Source organism: Peromyscus californicus, unplaced genomic scaffold (assembly GCF_007827085.1).
Source record: "Peromyscus californicus insignis strain IS unplaced genomic scaffold, ASM782708v3 Scaffold_21__1_contigs__length_65335640, whole genome shotgun sequence".
Classification (NCBI taxonomy): Eukaryota; Metazoa; Chordata; class Mammalia; order Rodentia; family Cricetidae; genus Peromyscus; species Peromyscus californicus.
In genome coordinates this window covers 25421294-25448575 of record NW_026294514.1, presented here as the reverse complement: position 1 = coordinate 25448575, position 27282 = coordinate 25421294, and the positions used below count along the sequence as shown (strand labels likewise).

Below are 27282 nucleotides of genomic sequence, written 5' to 3'. Positions count from 1 at the left end.
CTTTAGGTGGTTCTCACTCTTCCCCCGATGCCATGCTTCTCTACCCTTGTCTTAATCATGACTATTTTTGTCTTTATTCGTTGGTTTCCCTAATCAATATGACTGACAGATAAATGTGATAAATGTGGTAAATGTGGTTGCATTTTTAAAATAAGAGTTAGGTTAAAAGGTGACTTGGAAACAGTTCATCTGGATAGAATTCCCATAAATCTGTAGTACACAGAAAGCCAGAACATAAGATCCCTTACTGAGATTATCACACATCCACAGGAACGCCAACAGGCTCACCTTTTTGTGAGAGCTATAGCATTCGATGCTATATGGGGGGGGGGGGACCTTAAAAACAAAATAAATAAATGTTAATCAGATTTTATTATCTTTATTTTCATTTAAATTATTCATATCTCTGGAAATTCACCAGAAAGCACCACTATTCTCAAAAATACTGGACACATTTATTTTTCTTCTGGTCAAACTAGTAACAGGATTGTTTTTTAATTCTCTGAAAGTGGAGTTCAGCACCATACATTAAATGAATGTCCCTGGCTGGCAGTTGGGGGAGCTTGATCAACCCCTCTAGTTCAGTTCAGGCAGTTCTTTGAAGCACTTCTTTCTGAGACACAAAGAAAAATAGTCATCACCTCTTCTTATAAACTCCAAAACTCACCGACCTCTTAGGACTTGAGAGTTTGAAACCAGGATACTCTTAGAAATGAAGTTGTTACTTCTTCCATCCAGAATCTTTTCATCTGGATTAATCTGTTACATCACTCCTAATCCTGTCAGGGAAGCTTCGTGCTAGAAATGTCTGATCTGATGAATAAGGCTCCTGGGTTTGACCAAAACACAAGCTAAATGTGGTTTGTGTTTTGAGCTACTGATCCCTGCTGGGTTAGTTAGTGTTTGGCAGATTTTCATTCTCTCTCTCTCTCTCTCTCTCTCTCTCTCTCTCTCTCTCTCTCTCTCTCTCCTCTGTCTTTATAGATTAAATACTGTCAATCCCTGTTCCCCCTTCCTTTCCAGGAAGAATTATACTGTGGTTATATAACCGTATGATCCTATCTAATAGGTTTTCCAAAGGAACCTGAAACCACATGACAGAAGTTTAAGTTGCCAAGTACACGAGATGCTACTATCCAAGGCATATGCATAGTGTATGTAGCTCATATCTATGTATACATTCTCCATGTAAGACTAGAGCCAAAATAGTTAAATGAATAAATGAATAAATAAATAAAGCTGCATTAGTAGTTTGGAATTCTGAATTATCTAAATACCTATCATAAGATGTGGATTCCTTTTTTTTTTTCCTTTTGGTTTTTTGAGACAGGGTTTCTCTGTATAGTTTTGTGCACCTTTCTTGGAACTTGCTCTGTAGACCAGGCTGGCCTTGAACTCACAGAGATCCACCTGCCTCTGCCTCCCGAGTGCTGGGATTAAAGGTGTGTGCTACCACTGCCTGGCTAAGATGTGGATTCTTACTCAACTACCAAATAGCCATTCTCCCCTTGTTCACGAATTCACACAACCCCAATATCATCTAGGAATATAGTTACCCAGATAAAAGATTACATTTCCCAGTATCTTTCGATTGTGAGGTCATGTGACTATAGTGTGGTCATTGAGATACCATAAATATTGACGGAGGCTTTGTGCCCTCCTTTGCTTCTTGTGTATTTTCCAGCAACGAGGCTGTGATGGCCAGAGATGTGGTCAGCATTTGGAAACTGAGGGAAAGGGCACTGATGGCCACCATCCTGTGCATTCCAGATGATGTCACAGGGCCTGGGGATGGTCCGCCTCCAGACATCTATCTAAGAAGGAAATAGAGTTCTCTCCTGTTTAGTTCACTGATGTGTGGGGCTTGAGTTATAGGTAGTTCTATCCAAACGTAAGTGATGCACGCCATCTTTATAGTAGCAGCCTACCTCCCTGAATGTGCCACCCCGTCTCCAGCTATTTTCTTGGTGGATTTGGTTACCCCTGAGCCTCTTTATTCTTCCTGTCACCCTTAGGCACACACTTCCCCGGAATACAGGCACCCATAACACCTCCAGGCCCCTGAAGGGATTTACAGTGGATCTTCATATCCCAGATCAAGGGTCACTTTAGGGCAAAGAGTCAAGACACATTTGTCGATCAGACGAACTGCTTTGGCACCAGTCACCTTTCTGGTTTCTGCCCTGTTGGATCACGAAGATGGTGGAACGGACCAGTGCGAGCTAGGATTTTCCAGGACTGTAGAGGGTACTGGATAGTTTTAAGGAAAGAACCTGGTAGAACTGTAGCATGACCAGTGGACTACGCGGGCCTGGGAAAGAGGTCACTGGCGGTTTAGACAGTGGAGGTTTCTACTTCCTGGATGGGGTCCTTGTTGGAGAGATTGCCCGACATGTTGTCAGACTCCAGCAGCTCCACAATGCTGTAGGGAGAACAGTCCTCCAGCCCCAGCTTGCTGCAGAGCCAGCCACAGAAGCCTTTCTCCATGTCACAGGCAGCTCGCCACCATGCTCCCCAAGACCACGAGAGCTGGACCACGGCGGCATAGAGTCCCAGGGAGGAGGCCATGGCCATGATGAGCACCGGGTAGAGGAGAATGAGGCAGGGGCAGTAGGAAATCTTGTGCCAGAAGGTCCTCTCCTCGTTGTACACGAGGAAGATGTTGTACCAGGTGATGGTGCCGTAGTAGAATGACACCACGAAAGAAAGGACGAAGACCACGGGGAGGCAGACCAGTGTCCAGAGGACCACGTGCGGGCCCTGGTCGGCCCCCACCTCGCAGGCCCTTCCTCCCTCCGGGGCGGCTTCCCTTGACAGCTCCTTGGGTCTGGTCAGTTCCCGCAGCTCCTTCTCCGTCAAAGTGACATGGATATCCACCACCTGACCCTTTTTCTTCCCTCGGGTGATGGTCCCAGTTAGTGTGACGTAGCGGCTGTCCAAAGGCATGTTCCACACACCTGCGGGGCACAAGGGAGAGGAGCCTTAGGAACTGAGGAGCTCAGATTTCATCTCAGCGCCGCTCTCAGGCCAGGCCTGAGGAGGAGTAATAGATCCAGTGAGTCAGCGGCAGACTTAAAACGGACCTCCCGCGGAGGGCACTCTCGGTTGTGACTGCTCCCACAGAGAGCGGGTGACTCCACATGCGTGGGCCCTGACACAGCTCGGAGCATGGTTAACTCGTTTCTTCCTGTTGTCGCTCCATTTTTCTGGACCCCAGCCTCGACACAGTCTCTCCAGTCACCACTTGACCATGATCCTGGTTCTGGTTAACAAGTGCTATGGCAGCAGTATTATTTATGAGTATTCACCTGTGTGTATATATGTGTGTGTATATGTGTGTATATATGTGTATATATATGTGTGTGTGTGTGTGTGTGTGTATATGTGTACACACCGAGGGAAGAGTCCGCCCCCTCCCTTCTCATTCCTAGCCCCTTCCTGTGTTTCCCTGAGATGGGGCATTCTCTCATGCCTGTAAACACCCTAGCTCTTATATGTAAGCTATAAATAATATAACTCACTGCACACACCACACCCACACACACAAACACACACACACACACACACACACACACACACACACACACACACACACACGCTAAACATATATAATTAAAAAAAAAAGATCTGACTGTAAGGTATTTTCTTTTTGTTTTTTGTTTGTTTGCTTTTTGTTGTTGTTTTGGGGTTTGTTTGTTTTTTTGTTTTGTTTCGTTTTGGGTTTTTTTGGGGGGGGTGTTGTTGTTTTGATTTTTGGTATTTGGTTTTGTTTTTTTTTGTTTTTGTTTTTTGGTTTTTGGGGTTTTTTTTGGTTTTTTGAGACAGGGTTTCTCCATGTAGTTTTGGTGCCTGTCCCGGATCTCACTCTGTAGCCCAGACTGGCCTCAAACTCACAGAGATCCACCTGGCTCTGCCTCCCGAGTTCTGGGATTAAAGGTGTACACCACCACCGCCTGGCTTGTTTTTATGTTTTTTTGATACAAGGTTTCTCTGTGTAGCACTGGCTGTCCTGGAACTAGCTCTGTAAACCAGGCTGGACTCGAACTCACAGACATCCACCTGGCTCTGCCTCCCAGTGCTGGGACTAAAGGCATGAGCCACCACGGCTGAAATGAGTATCTTCTTAATTAATGATTGATGGGGGAAGGCCCAGCCCATTGTGGGTAGTTCCATCCCAGGGCTGGTGGTCCTGGGTTCTATAAGAAAGCAGTCTGAACAAGCCGTGAGAAGCAATCCAGTAAGCAGCACCCATCCATGGCCTCTGCATCAGCTCCTGTCTCCAGGTTCCTACCCTGTTTGAGTTCCTGTCCTAATTTCCTTTGTTGCAGCAATAGAAACCCTAATTAAGACATAGTTTCTTGATTTATTGGTGGTGGTGATTTACTTTTTGTTTTATGAGACATAGTCTCACTGTATAGCCCAGGATGACGTCCAATTCATCACCCTTATACCTCAATCCCGGATTCCCAAATGCTGGGATTATAGGTATAAGCCACCACTCCTGGCTGCATTTTCATAATTATTATGAAAGGTAACAACTGTTGCTCTTTATCTCATATATGTCAAGTAATTAATCTATAAATCAGCTTCTTCTCTTACAGCAGCAGTTGTGAAAGGGTGGAGATCCCATCTCACCCAGAACACAGTGTTGCAGGCTCTAAGTAACTGTTGTCAGTTTAATTAATGAAGACTGCAACAGCTCAAGAAACCCACCACCCAAAAGAAAAAGGCCAGTGAGCAGGTGCCTGTCTCCTGGAGGGCAGACCCTGATTTGGTTTTCTTTTCTTTTTTTTTTTTTTTAAAGATTTATTTATTTATTATGTATACAATATTCTGTCTGCACGCATCCCTGCAGGTCAGAAGAGGGCGCCAGATCTCATTACAGATGGTTGTGAGCCACCACGTGGTTGCTGGGAATTGAACTCAGGACCTCTGGAAGAGCAGTCAGTGCTCTCAACCTCTGAGCCATCTCTCCAGCCCCTGATTTGGTTTTCTGTTGTAGAATATTATTTTAAAGTGTGTTACTTTTTGTTTATGTTGCAATTGTTTTTAACTCTGTGAAGCTGTGTTACTGTGCCTGTCTAAAACACTTGATGGTCTAATAAAGAGCTGAACGGCCAGGAGAAAGGATAGGTGGGGCTGGCAGGCAGAAAGAACTAATAGAAGGAGAAATCTGGGGGAGGAGAGAGCTAGGAAAAAGAGGAAGTAGCCAGAGAAGGAGGACTCCAGGAATCAGCGACCCAGCTACATAGCAAGCCATGGAGTAAGAAAGAAAGGTATAAATGAATAGAGAAAGGAAAAGCCCAGAGGCAAAAGGTAGATGGGATAAGTTAAGGAAAGCTGGCAAGAAACAAGCCAAGCTAAGGCTGGGCATTCATAATTAAGAATGAGTCTCCATGTGTGATTTATTTGGGAGCTAGGTGGTGGGCCCCCAAAGAGATAAAGAGTAAAAATAACCAACAGTTTTCTTCCTATGACTTTGAACAAGGGACTCCAGAGAGACTCACCATCATCTACAGGATAGTCCAGGAAATCCTCCCCCTCCTCCTCTTTGGGCCGATCTCCGCCTTCTGATTCTTCAGGCTCCTCATCCATCTTCTCATTATCTGACCGGTAGATGATGATGGATTCTGGGCGAGACTCTTTCCTCTTCTTCTTCCTGCGGCCCAGTGTGGACTCCCCATCCAGGGCCAGGGCAGCAGCCACTGCCCTCCTCAGTGAGCCATGGTGGGGGCTTGGGAGCTGGCCCTGGCTTTCCGCCGGTACTGACTCTTCCATCCCAGTCCTGAGAACTAGCCGAGCTTACGTTAGACGGTTTGACTCGCTTGAGCAAACTCACGCTCCATGCAGCACACGGCTCCTACCTGGAAAGGACTATGCAGACATGCCCCCCAGGATGCGTGCAGCCTGAAAGACAGACGGGCAAAGCATCAGCTGGAGTCAAAGACGGCAGGCTGGAGAGAAACCGGGAAACCGGCAGAGGAGGGAGGAGTCCATGGAAATCCCCTTTCAGTAACAGATGAGAAATAAAATTTTAGCATTACTTTTGGCATTCGTAAACGTATGGTATTACAAAAAACTCATACGTCCCGTTAAAGGGTACAGAGTATAAGAAAATTATTGAGGAAGTCCACAGGCAGGAGTTAAAACCAATCTTGCTCTCTAGCCAGGCGGCAGTGGCGTACGCCTTTAATCCCAGCACTCGGGAGGCAGAGCCAGGCGGATCTCTGTGAGTTTGAGGCCAGCCTGGTCTACAGAGCGAGATCCAGGACAGGTACCAAAAACTACACAGAGAAACCCTGTCTTGAAAAAAAAAAAAAAAAAAAAAAAAAAAAAAAAAAAAAACAACTTACTCTTATCATAGATGGAGAATGACATGGCTGGGGTCAGTACTTTGTACTTCTGACTGCCAAGAATCCATCCCAACGGTACCCAATTGGAAGAAGAGCAGTGAAACCTCACTAACTAATCTACCTTGCTGTGTGGAAAGCCCGCCTGCTAGTCCAACACGCCCTCAGAAAGTTGCAGGAACCTGGAAGAGTCACTTTCAACAACCCGTCTTCTCTTGTCCTGCAGGTAATCCAGAAAGAATAGAAAAGAATGAGCATCTTATAGAGAAAATGCGGGCATCCCACTTACGTTTGCAATATCACCTTGGGCTAATATTGATTTTCTAGGCCAGCGGGTCTCCACCTTTCTAATACCGTGACCCTTTAAATCCAGTTCCTCATGCTGTGGCGACACCCTAACCATAAAATTATTTTTGTTGTTACTTCATAACTATAATTTTGCTGCTGTTATGAATTATAATGTAAATATCTGATATGCAGGAGATCTGATATTCAACCCCCGTGAAAGGGTTGTTTGACACCCCCCCCAAAAGGGGTCACTATACACATGTTGAGAACTCCTGTTCTAGGAGAAGATTAGTGGCTTTATCTGGAGCTTAAAATGTTAAGCCAAGGCATGCCAAGACAATCAAGACAGAGGAACTCTGGCTTTGAAACTCAGCCGCCCTCTGGGGGGGCGGGGGGTTGCAAGCCATTTGTGAGTTTGAGCCATTCCAGGGGCTACTGTGACTGTTGCTGATACAGAGTGACATCAGCAACATCCAGCCTGGCATACTTAGGTAACCAGCTGCTGGCAGTCTTCCAAAGAGAAAAAGAAAAGAAAACTGTTATTATAGTAGATGTTGAACACTTACAACGGGGGACCTTTTTATTATAAAAGATGGCAAACTTAGATAGAAGTAAGAAATACTTTAATGTATCTTCCTGGCACCCAACACCCCATTTCAACAATAATAAAGCTATTCTAGGTCAATCTTGTTTCCTCATAGTATTTAACAACAAATCCTAAGCACCTCATTTCATTTCTACTTCAATATGTAAAATAAAGTAAACAAGCTCACAGTAGGGCAATAAGATGGCTCAGAGGGTAAAGGTAGCATTGTGCCTGAAAATCTGAGTTGGATCCCCAGAAGGAAAGAACCAATACCCCTAAAACCATCCTCTGCCATAAACAACACCCCCTCCCAAACACACACACACACACACACACACACACACACACACACACACACACACACACACACACGAATTTCTAAACTTCATAATAGCAATACTCCATGTAATTTTAAAAGCCATTCTTTAACATCATTATTAATTAAATTAATATTAAATAGGAATCTGTTCAAATCTCCCTGTTCTTAGAAATGGGCCCTACATCTTTTTGTCTATAACAGTGCCACCCAGTGGAACTTTCTGGCCATTGCATCTGAAAAGAGGCCAGGCAAATAAGGAAGAGCCTTTGTTTGCTTTTTTTAAAGAAGCCTTGTTTTGTTTTGTTTTGTTTTGTTTTTCAAGACAGGGTTTCTCTGTGTAGCCCTGGCTGTCCTGGAACGAGCGCTGTAGACCAGGCTGGCCTCGAACTCACAGAGCTCCTCCTGCCTCTGCCCACCCCACCCCACCCCCAGGGCTGGGATTAAAGGCGTGCGCCACCACAACGGCCCCCATACACATTTTTAACTAGGAAAATTGGAATCCCTAGCCTTAGGGAGAACCATGTCTTCCCAGCATCTCCATGTAGTCCCTCAGCGTTGGGCCGTTTTGGTGAGGAGCTCTGACTTAGCTCGCTGATTCCTGAGAGCCCTCCAGCACTGCCATGTTGGGTTCTTGGCTCTGTTTGCTCTGGGAAGTCTGCTCTGACTCTTCCTGTGAATTCACTGGGCCAAGGCTCCAAAACACCTTGGCCCAGTGAATTCACAGCCCGACAACCTGGGAGATCAGCTAGATTTAAGCAAAAGCGTTTCTCAGCTTTTCTCAGCGTTTCTCGGCGCTTCCTCTGTGTACCTTCATTCATAACTGAAAACTCCATCCAGGTTCCTTATTAACTTTTTTTGCAGGAGTAATATCAGTGCAATTTTTTAAATTTTAAATTATTTTCATACCATATATCCTGATTGCATTCTTTTCTGTTGTTATCTTGGTTTAATGATTTTTTTTAAGAACTCGAATTTATTTATTATGTATGTGCAAGTAACACACCATAAACCCAGTGCCTTCTGTGATGAGAACCTGTGGGTTCAAGGTGTTTAGTGAGGCCTCTAAGGCATGATCAGGTGATAAAGGGGTTAGAATAGCTTCCTCTAGGCCTCACCTTTAAGAATGCTATCTAGTAGCCCAGGCTGGGGTCATCCTTGGGGATTCCTGGCAATTATGGAGAGGGTGCCTGAACTGAACTGACTTGCCCCAGAGATCAGACCGGTGAATACCCTGTCATCACAGAACTTTTCTCCAGACTGATGGAAGCAAATGCAGAGATCCACAGCCAATCACTAGACAGAGTTCCAGGAGTCCAATCAAAGAGAGAGAAGGATTCTATGAGCAAGTGTATCAGGACCATGATGGAGAAACATGCAGGGACCCCCAAACCAAACTAGAGGGAACTAATGAAAGTTGGATCAATGGCTGTGGAGCCTGCATGGGACTGGACTAGGCCCTTTGCATGGTGAGACAGTTGTATGGCTTGATCTGCTTGGGAGGCCCCCCTGGTGGTAGGATCAGAATCCATCTCTGGTGCATGAGCCGGCTTTGTGGAGCCCACTACCTATGATTGGACACCTGGTGCAGCCTTGAGGCAGGGGGAAGGGCTTGGACTTGCCTCTACTGAATGTGCCTCCACATGGGAGGCCTTGCCTTTTTGTGGGAGGGAGTTGGGGGGATGGGTTGGGGGAGATGGCTAGGGGGTGGGGTGGGAGGAGGGAAGAGGGGGATCTTTGGTGTGTAAAATGAATGAAAAAATTTTCTCCATAAAAAAATGTTAAAAAAGAATGCTATCGCTGGGCGGTGGTGGCGCATGCCTTTAATCCCAGCACTCGGGAGGCAGAGCCAGACGGATCTCTGTGAGTTCGAGGCCAGCCTGGGCTACCAAATGAGTCCCAGGAAAGGCGCAAAGCTACACAGAGAAACCCTGTCTCGAAAAACCAAAAAAAAAAAAAAAAAAAAAAGAATGCTGTCTATAAGCACCTAATTAATTTCAGGCAGTTGATTAAATGAGGGTTTAAGATATAAAGACAAGACTCAACAATCTGCTTATCCATTGGGGAATCACAAAAGAAAATCAACTAGAGGATAGTCAAAGGGCAAAGGGCAAAGGGCAATTATCTACTGCTTGGAAGGTCAAAATTGTCATTCCATGGAAAATAAATGCACCCAAAGTTTGGGAATACAGAAATGAAAACAAAAACCAAAACCAGCTGTGTGTGTTAGTATTTGAAGAAATATGATACAGAGTCCTTCCTGTCACATGGTAATATCAAAGATGCATCATTCTAGACATGGGTTTTACTTCAGACTGAATGGCATTCTAGGATGTATATCTGTCTGCTCATCCACATCCACTCTCCACCTCAGCCGTGCCCACTGGGCCAGTCCACTAGACACTGAGACCATTCAAAACAAATAAGGTAAATTAAAAAATAAATGAGGGTGTGCACCCGGCATCAGAGCCAAGGAGATGCTCAGACAGAACAAGAAGGAAGTGAGGGACTGGAGAATTAGGAACAAAAATAGCAACAGGAAACTGGAAACCCAGAGCGACTGGGAGCATACAGCTTGGGAGCCCTGGGAAGGCAGGGTTGTACATAGACTCCAACAATTCTGAATAAACAATAATAATATAATAAATAATTTGAAATAATAAATAATTTGTAATAAATAATGAAATATTTGTAATAAATACAACAATTTGAAAATGGGAAGTTTTTGGTAAATAGAGACTTCCATATCAGTAGAGGCTGTCACTGTAGTTTATAAGCTATTTTTCATACTATGCTTATTAATAGTAATATATAACAAGAGGGCTGGGCGGTGGTGGCACACACCTTTAATCCCAGCACTTGGGAGGCAAAGCCAGGCGGATCTCTGTGAGTTCGAGGCCAGCCTGGTCTACAGAGTGAGATCCAGGAAAGGCATAAAGCTACACAGAGGCCGGGCGGTGGTGGCGCACGCCTTTAATCCCAGCACTCGGGAGGCAGAGCCAGGCGGATCTCTGTGAGTTCGAGGCCAGCCTGGGCTACCAAGTGAGTTCCAGGACAGGCGCAAAGCTACACAGAGAAACCCTGTCTCGAAAAACCAAAAAAAAAAAAAAAAAAAAAAAAAAAAAAAAAAAAAAAAAGCTACACAGAGAAAACTCTGTCTTGAAAAACCAAATATATATATATATATATATATATATATATATATATATATATATATACACATACATGCATGTATGTACATATATATATATATATATGTATAAGAAGAGGGCCTTTTGTCTCCTCTACCAAATTTAAAATTGATTGTTAAAAGTGCATGGGGTACATCTAGGAGGTGTTAAGGGGCAGAGCGGGGCTTAAGTATAATCAAAATAAATTGTATATATAAATTTTTTAAAAAATTTTTAAATAAATATTATATTAAAAATCAAACATAAACCAGGCAGTAGTGGTACACACCTTTAATCCCAGCACTCAGGAGATGGAGGTAGGCAGATCTGCGAGTTTGAGGCCAGCCTGGTCTACAAAGTGAGTTCCAGGACAGCCAAGGATACAACCTGTCTCAAAAAACAAGGAACAAACAAAATAAGGCAAACAAACAAAAAACTAAGTAATTCCACCAAACATGGATACCAGACAAAGCAATGTAATGTGTAACACAAACCAAGCATGAACATGTCAAAGACACAGATATGGCCCAAGGAAGCAGCCTAGTGTTTTTGCCAACTACAGCCTCAGATATACTCTGGGAGGCTTTCTCAGAGACATTAGAACAAACCTCAGATTCACATCCACTGTCTGCCAGCCAATCAGAGCAAGACCTCTCCAGAGTTGACAGGTGAAAAAAAATGGCGTCAGCCCTTGCTGAGAGTCTGTTGCCGAGACACTTGCCACTGGCCTTGGGTGCATTCCACTTCTTCAGAAAGACAGACAGACAGAGCTTAATCAACCACAGGTGGACACCCGGTGTTGTCAGATCTTAAGTCAGTCTGCTCACTGCTGTACTAAAAGCCCGGGGGGAGACAGACATTAGTGGACGTTAGTTGGATTACTCAAGGCCAGTAGAAAATAGAAGAGACTCTGCTTCACCTTCCTCCTTCACTTGGTTCAAGACTTTTATAAGGTATGAAGGGGTTACAGTGAGACCATGGGTGGTCTCCAGGGCCCTGTGTCCTTCATTTTTTAAGAGTCTAGTTGAAACTAGCTGGGCATAGTGGCGAATGCCTTTAATTCCAGCCCTTGGGAAGCAGAGTCAAGCAGATCTCTGTGAGTTCAAGGCCAGCCTGGTCTACAGAGTGAGGTCCAGGACAGTCAGAATTACATAGTGAGACCCTGTCTTGAAAAAAACAAAACAACAACGAAGAATCTAGTTGAACTTGGTTTCACTTCCTGGACAGCATCCACATTTTCTTTCCAGGCAAACACTTCTCTGCCACTCAGTTTGTGTGAGTTGAGGAGAGGAGGGGCATTGCAGAGTTCTCCCCAATACCAAATAAATTGTCTTTACAAGTAACAACAACAGTGTATGCCAGGGCCTGGGGAGATGGCTCGGTGGATGCGTCCAGAGGACCTGAGTTCAAATCCCTAACACCCATATGAAAGCCAGGCATGGCCATTGCCTTTAACCCCAGTATTGGGGTGTGGGGGGTTCCATAACACCTGCCATGTCTTCTATACTTTTAGTACTTAGTTATGAAGCGCTTCATGTCAAGGATTGTAAGTGGCATCGTGAGCTCTCATTCATCCCCACAGGCAGACTATAAACTTGTAAAGGTCAGGAATTGCCTTAAACTTCTTCGCCACTGGTGGGTTGGACACGTACCAGAAAGCCAGTATGCACCTGTTGATTTCTTAGGACAGAGGAGAAAAGAAATGCCTACTCTGAATGATGTAACGGTTGTTAAAAGAGGAGGGTCTACACACTCTGGGCCTTGGGTTGGCCCACCCCAGCTTCTACCCCATCTATGACCTCCTAGAATGTGTGAAGGGACTGTTCCTGCGGAATGATAACCACAGGATCTCTATGACTCAGGGCAACAGCCGGATATCCAAGAGGAGTTTTGGCGAGGGTTCAGTGATGATGGTGTGCCAGAGGCCTTGAACCAGAGCAATGACTCATTGCAATGAACATTTTGTGGGTGGAGCTGATTGGACAAAAGAGTGTACTGTGTGACACCCCGCAGCTCCCGATGCCACTAGGATGGATGAAGAGATGTTGGAAAGATGAAGGAGCAAGGTGGGGTTTTTCTGTTGTTTTGTTTTTAATTAATTTGGGGGGGCGCGCTGCAGAGGTAAAGGATGGACATGGAGGGACTGAGAGGTGAGCGGGATTGGAATGTATGGTGTGAAATTCCCAAAGAATCATACCCACTGTCCACCTCCATCACACCCACCCTCATACCCACTGTCCACCTCAAACACACCCACTGTCCACCTCCATCACACCCACTGTCCACCTCCATCACACCCACTGTCCACCTCCCCTCACACCCACTGTCCACCTCCATCACACACACTGTCTACCTCCACCACACCCACTGTCCACCTCCATCACACCCACTGTCCACCTCCCCTCACACCCACTGTCCACCTCCCCTCACACCCACTGTCCACCTCCCCTCACACCCACTGTCCACCTCCATCACACCCACTGTCCACCTCCATCACACCCACTGTCCACCTCCCCTCACACCCACTGTCCACCTCCCTCACACCCACTGTCCACCTCCCTCACACCCACTGTCCACCTCCATCACACCCACTGTCCACATGCCCTCACACCCACTGTCCACCTCCATCACACCCACTGTCCACCTCCATCACACCCACTGTCCACCTCCCCTCACACCCACTGTCCACCTCCATCACACCCACTGTCCATCACACCCACTGTCCACCTCCCTCACACCCACTGTCCACCTCCCCTCACACCCACTGTCCACCTCCATCACACCCACTGTCCACCTCCCTCACACCCACTGTCCACCTCCCCTCACACCCACTGTCCACTTCCATCACACCCACTGTCCACCTCCATCACACCCACTGTCCACCTCCACCACACCCACTGTCCACCTCCATCACACCCACTGTCCACCTCCATCACACTCACTGTCCACCTCCATCACACCCACTGTCCACCTCCCTCACACCCACTGTCCACCTCCATCACACACACTGTCCACCTCCCCTCACATCCACTGTCCACCTCCATCACACCCACTGTCCACCTCCATCACACACACTGTGCACCTCCATCACACCCACTGTCCACCTCCATCACACCCACTGTCTACAACCACGCTGGCTGCCTGTATTCCAAGAGCACCGAATGCTTTCCTTCTTGGCATATTTAAATACTGTCTACCTTCACTGATGTGCTGCTCCACGCTCCTCCACCACAGGACCATCTACCTTCCCTTTCATGACTCTTTGTCCCCCACATCATTTTCCTATGTAAAACTGATCAACACTTGTGATTATTTGTTCTTTTACGTGTCTGCTGTCTGTCCCTTAGACAAGACTACAAACTCTGTGGGGTGTTTCACACAGCAGGTCAACAAGCAGAGTTTTAAGAAAAAGTTTAATGGTAGCAGTTAATCACTAGCCTAATTTTGTCAAAGACTGAGACTAAAGAGAAACATAAGAAAAATATTAATATGTTCCCTTGTATGCTGGCTACTCCACAATTGCTAGGTTCTCCTCCTACATTTATTTTCTGCTTTTTGAAGATGTGCTTTGATTGTTTTTAATTGTGTGTTTCAGGGAGGGGTAATGTGCACACGAGGGCAGGTACCTTCGAAGGCTAGAGGCGTCAGATCCCCCGGGAGCTGGAGTTACAGGCGGTGGTAAGCCAGTTCTATTTTCCCCTTTCCAATAATGCAGGTTTCAGGTGGTTACACGGTTTCTCTGGTAACGATAACATTCCTAGGCTGGAAAAATGGCTCTGTGGTTAACAGCACACACTGCTCTGGCAGAGGACCTGAGTTTGGTTCCCACTACCCACAGTGGATCACTCACAACTGCCTATAACTCCAGTTCCAGGGATCTGAAGCCTCTGGCCTCCTCCAGCACTGCCACTCATGAGTATATGCCCACATAGAGATGCATGGACATACACATAATTAAAAATAAATAATTTTTTTGTGTGTTTGGTTTTTGGTTTTTCAAGATAGGGTTTCTCCGTATAGCAGCCCTGGCTGTCCTGGAACTTGCTTTGTAGACCAAGCTAGCCTTGAACTCACAGAGGTCTGCCTACCTCTTCCTCTTGAGTTCTGGGATTAAAGGTGTGGGACTCCCACTGCATGGCTAAAATAAATATTTTTTTAAAAGACAACATTTCCCACTGGGTGATGGTGGTGCATGGTTTAATCCCAGAACTTGGGAGGCAGAGCCAGGCAGATCTCTGTGAGTTCGAGGCCAGCCTGGTCTACAAAGCAAGTTCCAGGAAAGGCTCAAAGCTACCCTGAGAAACCCTGTCTCGAAAAACAAAACAAAATAAAACAAAACAAAAAAAAAAGATAACATTTCCCAGCATCCCTTGCAGCTAAGTGTGATCAAATGATTAGTGTCTGAACAAGCAGATGTGAGTATGAAACTTTACTGTTTATCCCTCTACTTCTTGGTTTCACTTTTTTAGGGGCTGGAACATGGTCCTCCTACAGTCCATGCAGTCCCAAAGCAGCCTCATGGTAACAGCAGAAGAATGAGATTGAAGAGTTTAAGCCCTGGGACTATAGATTCTTTTCCTTTAGACTGAAATTATGTGTGTATGTGGAGGGGGCGAGGTCTTGTATTAATTTCCTGATTTTTGGTTTTCTGAATACAGGCAGACAGAAATTTGACCTGGTGGACTAGGACCATCCAAGGCTATTTTACACCTCAATCCCTCTGCTGAGTCACCGTCACTACACAAAGTTTAAGGAGCATTTTGGAGTCAGAACACACAATGGCAGCATCCCTCATAGCGGGCAATTTAAGCTGTTTTGATTCTCCTGAGTGCCCAGAAATTCTGAAACTCAACTGTCCAGTACAAAGACATCACAGTGACGTTGGCTCAAGTTCCATCAGAAAGCCACTGGAGGTCTGGAGACATGGCTCAGCAGTTAAGAGCACCGATCGCCTTTCCACAAGACCTGGATTCAATTCCCAGCACCCACATGGCAGCTCACAACAGTCTGTAACTCCAGTTTCAGGGCACCTGCAACTCTCCCCTGGCTTCCGAAGGCTCCGGGCAGACATGTTGTGCGCATACATGCCAGCAGAATAGCCATATGCATTAAATAACAAAATATTTTGTTTTTTAAAGAAACCCATTGGAGAGCTCAATACAGTCCAGTATGTGACAGGACTCGATGCTTGTAATAAGAGGGCCAACAATGTTCTAAAAGGAAGTTTTATTAAATAGAAATTAACAGTACTTATCCATCACTAAAAATCCCTTTAAGTCCAAACCCATAAAATGAGTAAGCCTACAGCATCTTCAAAGAGCTAAGTCATGAACAAGAAGCTGGGTTTTCATTCCTTGCTGGTCAAATCTCATCTGACCAATCACTTGATCACTATGCTATTTCCATGCCAAACCTATAGAACTGCTCCTGGTACCCTCATGGACATTTTGACATCCATTGTGATTTCCCTGAGGTCTGTTCACCTCTCTGCTCCCCGGTGGCCGCTCAAGCACAGCTAACCCAGTACACTCTCCTACTGCTTCAGATAATTCAGCTTACATTACAGATGTAGCGGGTGCAGAACCCAGGAAACCTAGATGTCTTTGCTTTCGGGTTCACTACAGGGTAGCAAGTGACTAGTGTGTGGGGTTGAGATTTGGTTGGAATGAGCTAATAAAAGGCCAAACCTTAGACAGTAGAGCCGGACATGCAAGTGGTAGGGGGTGATGAGAAAGACAAGCGCTTGGGTCTCATTGAAACTAGGAAGTTACCGTGCCTCTCTCACCCTCCAAGCCCACTCACTGCCCAGCTTTCGTAGAGAAAAGCTGGCCCATTTGGCATGACTTGTATACAATTTCACGGGAAAGTTTCTGATTTAAATGTGAGCGATTGGCCCAATTTTAAATAAGCTCCCATGGGGACAACCAACCAAAACAGATCATAAACGGGCTGCATGCCACTGTTGGTTGACAGGAAGTGTCTAATCTGCTGTGGTTAAGAATCTTAGGATTAGACCTCTTGCCTCTTTTCCACGTTGTAGCTGTGGCTACAAATGTAGAGGACTGTCTTTGCAAAGTCAGTCCACCACTAACAGTGAAGCGTGCCTTGACTCTCACTTACTGTTCTCCTTACTCTTCCCTGATCTGTGTCTTTATCATCCAAGGATCGCACATCACCTGTCTGGGCTGGCTGGAATCCTCCGATTACACCTGACCACCGCGAGGTATGCCGCCACCACGGAAGAAGTAAAGCACTTACAATTTTACCACCGAACGTTATCAGCCTTTCTCAGAGAGGCTCATCTAACGTGGAAAGGAATTGAGCTCAGGCCAGTTTTACATGGGACTGGAATTGTGGCAGAGCATCCTCCAAAATCCCCCTGCTTCCCACTAGTCGCTGTGAACTAGGCAGCACAGTCAGGCTGCAGCTTATTTCTGGTCCTCTTGTAACCAGGGTACACTTGAGTATACCCTACAACTTCACTTGCTTTTATTTTTAATTTTTTACTACATTAATTGTGTGGGGGGCCACACTTGTGGACCACAGCACATGTGTCGGGGGCAGAGGACAACTTTTGGGGATTGGTTCTTTCCTTCCACCATGTGGGTCCCAGGGATCAAATGTCAGTCGTTGGGCTTGTCAGAAGGCACCCTTGCCCACGGAGCCACCTTTGCTGGCCCTTTACATGCTGTTACTTTTGAGAATTACTGATGGAGGGCAGGGCTAAAGGGGCAGCTTCACATTTAAGAGCATCTGCTGATCTTGCAAAGGACCCAAGTTCAGCTCCCAGCACCCACACATCGGCTTACAACTATCCTAGACTCCAGTCCCAGTGTCCTCTTCTGGCTTCCGAGGGCATCAGGAGTAAACACAGTGAACATACATACATGTAGGCAAAGCACTCATAAAATAAAAATAAATCTCTTTTGAAAAAAAAATGACTAACTTTGGAGGCCATGCAGCTGAGTACTAGCCATCCCAGTTGGATGCAAATGATACCTCTGCCTGAAGCAACCTAATGTTGAGAGCGTCACCTTTTCCCAGCCAAAAATCCCTTCTGCATCTTTTTTTTTTTTTTTTTTTTTTTGGTTTTTTCGAGACAGGGTTTCTCTGTATAGCTTTGCACCTTTCCTGGAACTCACTTGGTAGCCCAGGCTGGCCTCGAACTCACAGATTTCCGCCTGGCTCTGCCTCCCGAGTGCTGGGATTAAAGGCGTGCGCCACCACCGCCCGGCCCCTTCTGCATCTTAATATTAACTGGGAGGTTTGATTTTCCTAGGGAAAGGAACTAAAAAAAGACATGGAAGATAAATTTTACTAATCAGAAACTTTAAGAAAAGTTTCTAGGCCAGGCGGTGGTAGCGCACGCCTTTAATCCCAGCACTCGGGAGGCAGAGGCAGGCGGATCTCTGTGAGTTCGAGGCCAGCCTGGGCTACCAAGTGAGTTCCAGGAGAGGCACAAAGCTACACAGAGAAACCCTGTCTCGAAAAACCAAAAAAAAAGAAAGAAAGAAAGAAAGAAAGAAAGAAAGAAAGAAAGAAAGAAAGAAAGAAAGAAAGAAAGAAAGAAAGAAAAGTTTCTAAAGTGTCTTGGATGGGCATGGTGGTGCATGCCTTTAATCCCAGCATTCAGGGGATAGCATTTATAGGCTCTGTGAGTTTGAGGTCAGCCTGGTCTACATAGGGAGTTCTTGGACAGTCACAGCTACCTAGTGAGATCCTGTCTCAGAAAACAAAAACAAAAATAGTTAAGCAACAGAATAAAGAACTAGCTCCATCGGTGAAATGAGCCTGAGGATCTGAGTTCAAGTCCCAGGAAGCCAGGGGTGGTGGCACAGATGCTGTTATAATCCCAACACTGGGGAGATAGAGATAGGCAGGTTTGGGGATTCCTGGTTCGCCAACCTCATCTACTCGATAAGTCCCAGACCAGTGAGAGACCTTGTCTCAAAAAAACAAGGTTGATGGCTCCTGAAGAATGACATTCTACATTGTCTTCCTGCCTCCACACACTTGCACACATTCACATATACACATACACACAACACAGACTTGATTTTTATGTGTGTGTATATGTGTGTGTATGAGTATGCACATGTGCATGCATGTAGGCTCCCATAGAAGCCAAAAGAGGGCATCAGATCCCGTAAGACTGGAGTTCCAGTGGCTACGAGCTTCCTAGGATGGGTTCTGGGAACCGAACTGGGGTCCTGTTGGAGATGAAGAAGTGCTCTCAACTCCAGAGTCATCTCTCCAGGCCCCAAAGTTAAATGTTTAACTTGTAGAAAGAGAACGGGTTCACCAGAAGCATGGATGAAAGCCAGTGTTAACTCAGGATTATGACAGCAGAAGAGGAAAGAAAATCCAGTCTGCAGGTGATTAAGGCTCAGCTCAGCACGTTGTCTCGCTGCCCAGTGCCCGCCTGTTCCTTCTTCGCTTTCCTATAAAGGCCTTGGAGCCTCTAGGTTCCTATGATGACCCTTAAAGGGTGGCAGCTCCCTGCCATCTCCTTGGTTTGCTCCTTTTTCCAAATGAATGTTTTCCTTCCCCAGCAACCTGTCCCATTCATTGGATTTTGGGATGGAAAACTAAAGAATTCAGTAGCCCAGGCTGGTGGTGTGGGCCTGTACCCTCAGCTACTCTGGAGGCTAAGGCAGGAGGATTGCAGGTTCAATGCTTGCCTGAGTAACAGAGTGAGGTCAAGGGCACCCTGGGCAACTAAGTAAAGCCCTTTCTCAAGATAAAAGTTTAAGAGGGCTGGAAATATTGCTCAGTGGGAGAGTGCGAGCTGCTTATACATAAGGCCATTTTGCCCCGTATACATAAGGCTAGAGGTTCAATCCCTCGGAAGGAGAAAACAAACAACACCAAGGCTGATTCAGCACCACCTGTCTACAAAGAAAACAGTTCCTGGTAGCAGAGGCAGTTGTTTATGAAGACCTTGTACCCTCCTTACTGTAATAACTGAAGATTGAAGGGGAGTCAAGGTCATGACAGGGGAACCTACAGAGACAGTTGACCTGAACTCACGGGAGCTCGCCGACTCTGGACCGCCAGCCAGGGACTGACCTAGGCCCTCTGTATGCGTGTGACAGTTGTGGACCTTGGTCTGTTTGTGGGGCTCCTAGCAGTGGGACCAGGACCTGATCAGCTCTTGAGCTGGCTTTGAGGACCCAATCCCCCAAGCTGGGTTGCCTTGCCCAACCTTGATGCGGAGGAAGGAGCCTGGTCCTGCCTCAACTTGATGTGCCAAGCTGTGGTGATTCCCATGGGAGGTCTGCCCCTTTCTGGATGGAGATGAGGAGTGGATGGGGGGGGGGGGGTGTAGGCGGGAGGTGGGGGAAGGGAATGGGAGGAGAGGAGGGAGGGGAAACTGTGGTCGATATGTAAAATAAACGAAAAAAATTAATTAAAAAAATGAAGGAATGAAGAGTGACTTTTATTTGGCTATTGTGGTGAGTACTTCTCCCACCCCACCCCAATCTGAGCCCCCATTCCTACATAAGGCTGAACAAGAACAGGGAAACCCAACCACCCTATTGACTGCGCTCCATTCCCCATGCCTAGAGCAGTGCCTGGCACACAAGTGCTCAATAAGCACTGACTGAAGACTCATATGTGAGCAGTCTTAGAGGGCTCTTGCTTTGAGGCCGGGGCAGAGTTAGAGGCCTTACTGGTATTCCTGCAGTGCCTCTATTCTGTGAATCTGCATGTTGAGACCCGCCCCCCACAAGCACCCGCCACCCTGAGCCAGCAGCTGCTTCGCAGAGGGTGGGGGGGAGAGAGAAAATGATGTTAACCAGGAAGATGGGGTGGGGGAGGGGAGGGGGAGCTGAGTGAGCAGCAGAAGCATCTCAGAGGAGAAAGGAAGGTACCGCTAATGGGATGTGACAGCACGGGAGCTGTGTGGATGGATCCTGGCGACAGCCCAGCCAGGACAAAGGGGGGCAAGTGATGCAGAGGCACAGGAGAGCAATGCCAGATTCGACCAAAGGAGTCACCAAAGCGGCATGGTGGTGGTCTCCGGAGGGGGATGGCTCGTGAAGGGGCCAGAATTACACATCTGAAAACAAAGGGCTTCCAAGTGAAATTGCCGGGTGTGTGCTGACTTTCAGGGGCGAGCAGAGGCAGAGACAAAGAGAACGTACCTCCTTATTCTAAACAAAGGAGCCCTGGGAGAGATCCCACACTTCTGAATCACAGGTTTTATGGGAATTGAGGGAGAAAACTTTGCTCGGCCTGCAGTAGCCTTGCAGATGACAGATGGCACCTTGTCATCCCCATTGGACACAACTGCCTCATATCCCCCAGGCACCTTCTCACCTGACCCCTGTCTCAGTCTGCTCAGTGGCCGCACTCACTAGTTCTCTTCTCTGTTAAAAGGCATATCGGGAGGGGGAGGGGTTAGTTCCACGGAGGAACGCTTGTGCAAGCTCCGTGGTTGGATCTTCAACGTGGCCGAAGAACAAACAGCATGTATCACTTTGTCACTGGGATTGGAGAACTGGAAAGCATATTTTTCTGAAACAATTCTTCAACATTTCTACTTAAACTTATTTTTAGGGGACTGTGGAGATGGCTCAGCAACTAAAGGTTCTGATTTCTATGCCATCGTGAAGAGCTGAGTCAGATTCCCAGAACCTTGGCTTGTAAGCCCAGGGTGAGGGGGTGCTGGACAGAGACAGGAGGACTGCTGTGGCCCCCATCAACTAAAAGGGGGCAAGCTCCTGGTTTAGTGAGAGATCCTGTCTCAAGGGAAGGTTGAGAATGATGGAGAAGGGCATTTGACATCCTCCTGTGGCTTTCACAGGAACACACACACACACACACACACACACAAATTTCATTTTTAAAAAGCGGTTCTAGTTTTTTAATGTGTTCCTAAGCACAGCTGACATAATGATGATGGAGCTCTTGATCAACTACCCAGACAAAGATAGCCAGAGAGCTTTAGTACTTCCTTCATGTCTGTTGGTTAGGATCTATCAGCAGCTAAGTCAGAGAAGGAAGTGCTCCTAAAAACAGGCCAGAGAAGGGCAGGGAGGTGGAGGAACAAGGAGGAGACTAAGCTCTCCCAGGACTGCAGTCTTGCTGTTCGAGAGAAGTGATGTCCAATTCTACTCTTAATTCTTTTTGTGAGGTTTTGTTTTGTTTTGTTTTGTATTGACAGGGTTTCTCTGTGTAGCTTTGCGCCTTTCCTGGAACTCACTCTGTAGCCCAGGCTGGCCTCGAACTCACAGAGATCCGCCTGGCTCTGCCTCTCCAGTGCTGGGATTAAAGGCATGCACCACCACCGCCCGGCTCTTTTTGTGAGTTTTAAGTAGTGGCTCCAGCCCCCACCTCCCAAAACACACACAAATGGCATTTGTTGGCTTATTACCTGGAAAGGGAGAACAGGACACCCCAGCAAACTTAGAAATGCCATTGTTCCTGGAGTAAGACCCATGACCTAACACAGTCCCTACGTCTGCCAAGTTCACAAGGCAAAACTAGGAAGCAGAGAGTGGGCACGGCTAAGAGAGTCAAGGTGTTTGCTGCTAAGCTTAATGACCTGCGTTCAGTTCCTGGGACTCATAATCAAGGAGAGAACTGACTCCTACAGTTTGTCTTCGGACAGCCACACTCATTTTACACACACACACAAAATAAACGTAATTTTAACTTTTTAAGGAACAAACGGAAGGGCCGGGCGTGGTGGCTCACTCCTTTAATCCCAGCACTGGAGAGGCAGAGGCAGGTGGGTCTCTGAGTTCCAGGCCAGACTAGTCTACAGAGTTCCAAGACAGCCACGGCTATGTAGAGAGACCTTGTCTCAAAAAAAAAAAAAAAAAAAAAGAAGAAGAAAGAAAGAAAAACAACAACAATAATTAGTTAATTAAAAACAAATAGAATGTGAGTGATAAATGGGTCCCTGGAAGCAACTCGGAGCAGAGAAGTTTTTAGCTGAAGGAATGAGCTAGAAGGCAGGCTCTCAAACATAAATCTAGAGATGAATCTTGCAAGAATCACGAACCACGCAAAGACTCATCATTTTTGCCTCTGTGTAGCCCAGATGAAACAGATCAGCTCTCAAACCTAGGGAAGGGTGCTTCTTCCTTTCCTTTCTGGGTGGGGCACAGAGAATGAGGTGAGAGTGGGCCTAAATTTATTATTATTTTAATCATTCATTATTTAGGCTTTGCAGACAACTGCAACTGTATGCCCTCTCCCGGCCCACACCCTCCCTTACACTCCCTCCCTGACGATGAAGAGATCTGGGACCTGGATGTCTTGTCTGTCTTCCCCTCAGCCAACCTAAGCCTTTCCCACGTCCTAGCCACCCGCACACAGCAGCTGGAGCCCAGACAGCCGGACGTCTGCTGCAGAAGGGCACGGCGAGGGCCCAGACCCGCAGCCTTTCTCTGCACAGATGCCCTGGAGATTTAATTTTAATTAACGGTGGGAGCTATGGCCCCAGGATTGGATTCTCAGAACAGAGAATATCCTTCCCATTTCTTTTCTTTCTCGTTCTCTTTCTCTTCATTCCCCTCTCCTTTTCCCGAATGTCATCGAAATTCAAAAATAAATACGAAAAAAATCGAACGAGGAGTCTCACCCACACGTGCACTGGGACCCAGGAGGGAGGCTGAGGATGCAGAAGGCTGCCGGCGGCCGCCAGGAGCGGTCCAGCTCTGGGAGGATGCCTAGCGCGTCGGCGAAGGCGGGGCCTGGGCGGGACCACGCGGGCACGGGGGGCGTGGTCTGTTCAGTCACGTGGGCGCAGGCCTCTACTGCTCTGCTCCCTCTAGAGCGCCCAAGGTCTGTCTCTGTCCAGAACCTGGGGACAGACGCTCTGCTGCAATGGGCTCTTGGACTAAGGATCAGAGCTGCCTAGCGCCCAGCTTGCTGCAGAACCAAGTGGCCGTGGTTACCGGAGGAGCCACGGGCATCGGAAAAGCTATCTCCCGGGAGCTCCTGCACCTGGGTACGTGAGCCGGTCTCTGGAGCTTGGCACACAGAGCTAGGATCCGCAGGGGTCTAGCTCGGGTAAACTTGGGCCCAGAGACAGAGGGGGGCGCTGGTGGGGCAAGGGAGAGCTGTGCCAGCGACGAAAAAGAGGTGTTCTTCCCAATAGCGGAGACATGTTGGTAGATGAGCCACGAAGTATGAAGTAAAGGGATTTAGAACCAAAGATTACTGCGCCCGAAGTAGGAAGAAACCAGACCTGTGAAAACACATGCTCTGGAATTAATTGTGTCTTTGTAACGTTAATCCATTCGAAATGGTTCCTAATTTTAGATTAGGCGTCATTTAACAAAAGGTTGTCCACCTGTTGAGACGTCCTGATCCCGTTTTCTTCTCACATCCCCTGTCGTACACAAAGCAAGAGAACAGAAAGGTGTATATTTAACTTAGAAGAAGGAAGGATCACGTAAACAAACGCACAAGGGAGAAAGCCACCGAGAAGAAAATAGTTATATTTAATATTTAGATATGTGAGGGTGTACATCTTCTTTGGGTCTGAGATTGCACTCAAGGGGCAGAGAGGCAGGTGGATCTCTGTGAGTTCAAGGCCAACCTGGTCTACACAGCGAGTTCCAGGGCAGCCAAGGCTACACAGAAAAAAAACAATCTTGGAAAAATAGGAAAAAAAAAATAAGAATGCAAAGTTTAAAGGCATATGTAGAAAAAGTATTTGTAACATGACACTTTTATTATGAAGAGAGCTTTTTTTTTTTTTTTTGGTTTTTCGAGACAGGGTTTCTCTGTGTAGCTTTGCGCCTTTCCTGGGACTCACTTGGTAGCCCAGGCTGACCTCGAACTCACAGAGATCCGCCTGGCTCTGCCTCCCGAGTGCTGGGACTAAAGGCGTGCGCCACCACCGCCCGGCCATGAAGAGAGCTTTAACAAGTAGATTTTTTAAAAAATCTGACATAATGAGGAGGAAATGAATCAATGATATGGGCCAAGGATTCCAAGCTGAGCTAAACATAGGAAACAACGACAGGAAGAAATGATCAACTTTATCTTATCAGCAATAAGTTGCGAAATAAAACAGGAAAACATTGCATTTTTGCATTTTACTGTTACTTCCAGTCTGTCTGCCACCGTGAAACTTGCCCTGGAAGGAAAATGTCAATCAGTAACTATTTGGTGCAAAGGTCAGGACCTTGGCCTGAATTCGCAGACTCATGGGATCTTAGTTCACCTTCCATAACCGTCTGTGAATCTCCAAGTATTAGGTATCTTTTTGAGTAAATTTGCATTCGGCAAACACTACACCAGTTCTGGGGTCAGGCCACAGACTGTTCTTGTGGCATGACTGAACTATTAGGGCAGTCCTATGCTCTGGAGATGCTATGAAAATGAAGGAGTCTGCCCCTAGGAAACTACTCCCTGTACCTAAAAGAGATGTAAACATTGTTTTGTTGTATTATAATTGAATTTGCTTCTGTGAGAAAATACGAAAAAAAAATCTATATTTTTAAAGATGTGTTGTATTTTTAATTATGTATATGCAATGGAAGCTGGAGGAGGGTAAATGCATGTGAGTATGGATACCCATGAAGGTCAGAAGTGTTAGATCCCCTGGAACTAGAATTATAGGTGTTGTGAGCCACCCAGTATGAGTGGTGGGAAACGAACTCAGGTCCTCTGTAAGAGCAGTACATGCTTTCTTAAACTCTGAGCCATCTCTCCAGCACCAAAATACTTTCTCTCTCTTTTCTTTTCTTTCCTCTCTCTCTGTCTCTTTGTCTCTGTCTCTGTCTCTGCCTCTCTCTCTCTGTCTCTGTCTGTCTCTGTCTCTCTCTCTCTCTCTCTCTCTCTCTCTCTCTCTCTCTCTCTCTCTCTCTCGTTTTGTTTTGTTTTTCGAGACAGAGTTTCTCTGTGTAGCCTTGACTGTCCTGGAACTCACTGTGTAGACCAGGCTAGCCTCGAACTCAGAGATCTGCCTGCCTCTGCCTCCCAGATTAAGGTGTGAATCACTACTGTCTAGCTGATTTCTACATATATATTTAAATCTTAGAATACATTGTTAATTCTTGTCCTTCAAATGACCCTTTAAGTCACTCTGAAAAGAAAGGAGAAAAAGTATGGTTGTTTCCAGTTCTTCTGATTGTTTTAGTCTTTGTGTATGTGATGAATTTTAGTCATTTCTAACCCCCATGGTTCTCTCTCCTCTCCCTCTCTCTCTTCTGAAAGCCTTGTCTTTGGAACAACTTTACCTCCTACTTTGATGTCTTTTTGTGTGTGAGAGACCTACTGAGTTTAATTATGGTTGCTTTAATTATGGTGAGCCTGGGTTGGACGGTCTTTTATGAATGCACGGGCAACTGACTAGTGGCTGCACCACTGAAGAGAATTACTCTGCCTCCCTCAGCAACCATTGCCTTCCCATAATCCCCCAAGAAGGGGCAGGGCCTCATGAGCACCTCTTCCACCCTTGATAAAATGTTGAGGGGCCCAGTCTTGTGCAAGTGTGTGTAGGGCAACCACAGCTGCGGTGAGTTCCTGGTTTTAACAGTCGTATTTCCCGTCCTAGACTTCGATCTTCCGAGGCCATTTTTCTTCTGCTTGAAGGACTTCTTCGGATTGATCGGTTGATTTTTTTTTTTTTCTCAGTGTGGGTCTGCTCTGACGAATTCTTCCCATTTGATGTTTGTGGCTTTTGCTATGGATCCCGAAAGGACGGCTGGGTTTGCAGTTATTTGTATTTTTGTTGTTTTAGCATTTTGCAATATTCCACTGTCTTCTGCCTTGTTCTGTTCTGAAAGAAGTTCTCAGCCTCTCATTATTCCTCTGGGTGTTATGTGTTGTTTGTCTCTAACTGCTTTGCAGATTTCTCTCTTCATCAGTAGTATTTTTTTTTAGATTTATTTTTATTTTCAGCTGTGTGTGTGTGTGTGTGTGTGTGTGTGTGTGTGTGTGTGTGTGTGTGTGCATGTGAGTGCAGGTGCTCTTAGAGGCCAGGAAGAGGCATCATATCTGCTGGAGCTAAAGTTGCAGGTGGTTATGAACCAGCCAGCGTGGGTGCTGGGAACTGAACTTGGGTCCTTTAAAAGAGCAGCAAATGGGTTGGAAAGATGGCTCAGCGGTTAAGAGCACCAGCTCCTCTTCCAGAGGCCATGAGTTCAATTCCCAGCAACCACATGGTGGCTCACAGCCATCTATAATGAGATCTGGTGCCCCCCTTCTGGCGTGCAGGCAGAACACTGTATACATAGTAAATAAGTAAATCTAAAAAAAAAAATTAAGCCAGGCGGTGGTGGCACACGCCTTTAATCCTAGCACTTGGGAGGCAGAGGCAGGTGGATCTCTGTGAGTTCGAGGCCAGCCTGGGCTACAAAGCGAGTTCTAGGAAAGACGCAAAGCTACACAGAGAAATCCTGTCTCAAAAAACCAATAAATAAATAAATTAATTAAATAAATAAATAAATAAATAAATAAATAAATAAATAAATAAATAAAAGAGCAGCAAGTGCTCTTAACCCTTGACCTATCTCGCCAGTCCCGTCAATAGTAGTTTTATTTAGGCATATCATCAGGGTCACTTCTGGACACTGATGTGGACACTGGGGTGCTTTCTATTAG

At 46.3% G+C, this 27282-nt stretch overlaps 2 protein-coding genes and 1 long non-coding RNA gene across 10 annotated transcripts in view; 1 reads left to right on the top strand and 2 right to left on the bottom strand.

The window, feature by feature from the left end:
- Positions 1-363: 363 nt before the first annotated feature.
- On the bottom strand, positions 364-23418 carry Tmem169 (transmembrane protein 169). 6 transcript variants are annotated; one of them, XM_052749809.1, is made up of 4 exons: positions 23306-23418; positions 6475-6570; positions 5508-6006; positions 364-2957 (listed from the first exon to the last, which is right to left on the bottom strand). In XM_052749809.1, exons 3-4 carry the CDS (start codon positions 5776-5778, stop codon positions 2335-2337), a joined length of 894 nt encoding a protein of 297 aa, XP_052605769.1. In that variant the 5' UTR covers positions 5779-6006; positions 6475-6570; positions 23306-23418; the 3' UTR covers positions 364-2334. The 6 variants fall into 6 exon arrangements, with proteins under 6 accessions (XP_052605769.1, XP_052605768.1, XP_052605773.1 ...); XM_052749808.1 differs by having other exon boundaries at positions 5508-5907; XM_052749813.1 differs by having other exon boundaries at positions 23310-23406.
- Positions 23419-23437: 19 nt separating this feature from the next.
- Positions 23438-27282, top strand: part of Pecr (peroxisomal trans-2-enoyl-CoA reductase) — a 29072-nt gene continuing 25227 nt past the window's right edge. For both annotated transcript variants that reach the window (XM_052749805.1, XM_052749806.1), the window contains exon 1: positions 23438-23674. In XM_052749805.1, the coding sequence (XP_052605765.1) occupies positions 23551-23674 (124 nt within the window). In that variant the 5' untranslated portion in view covers positions 23438-23550. The remainder of the gene's footprint in view (positions 23675-27282) is intronic.
- The window catches only part of LOC128117654 (uncharacterized), a 55093-nt gene continuing 51491 nt past the window's right edge, over positions 23681-27282 (bottom strand). The window contains exons 8-9 of one of the 2 annotated variants that reach the window (XR_008220867.1): positions 24020-24058; positions 23681-23914 (exon numbers count right to left, since the gene is read on the bottom strand). This is a non-coding gene — a long non-coding RNA (uncharacterized LOC128117654). Of the gene's footprint in view, positions 24059-27282 lie in introns of both variants that reach the window. The other variant, XR_008220865.1, reaches the window with a different exon arrangement.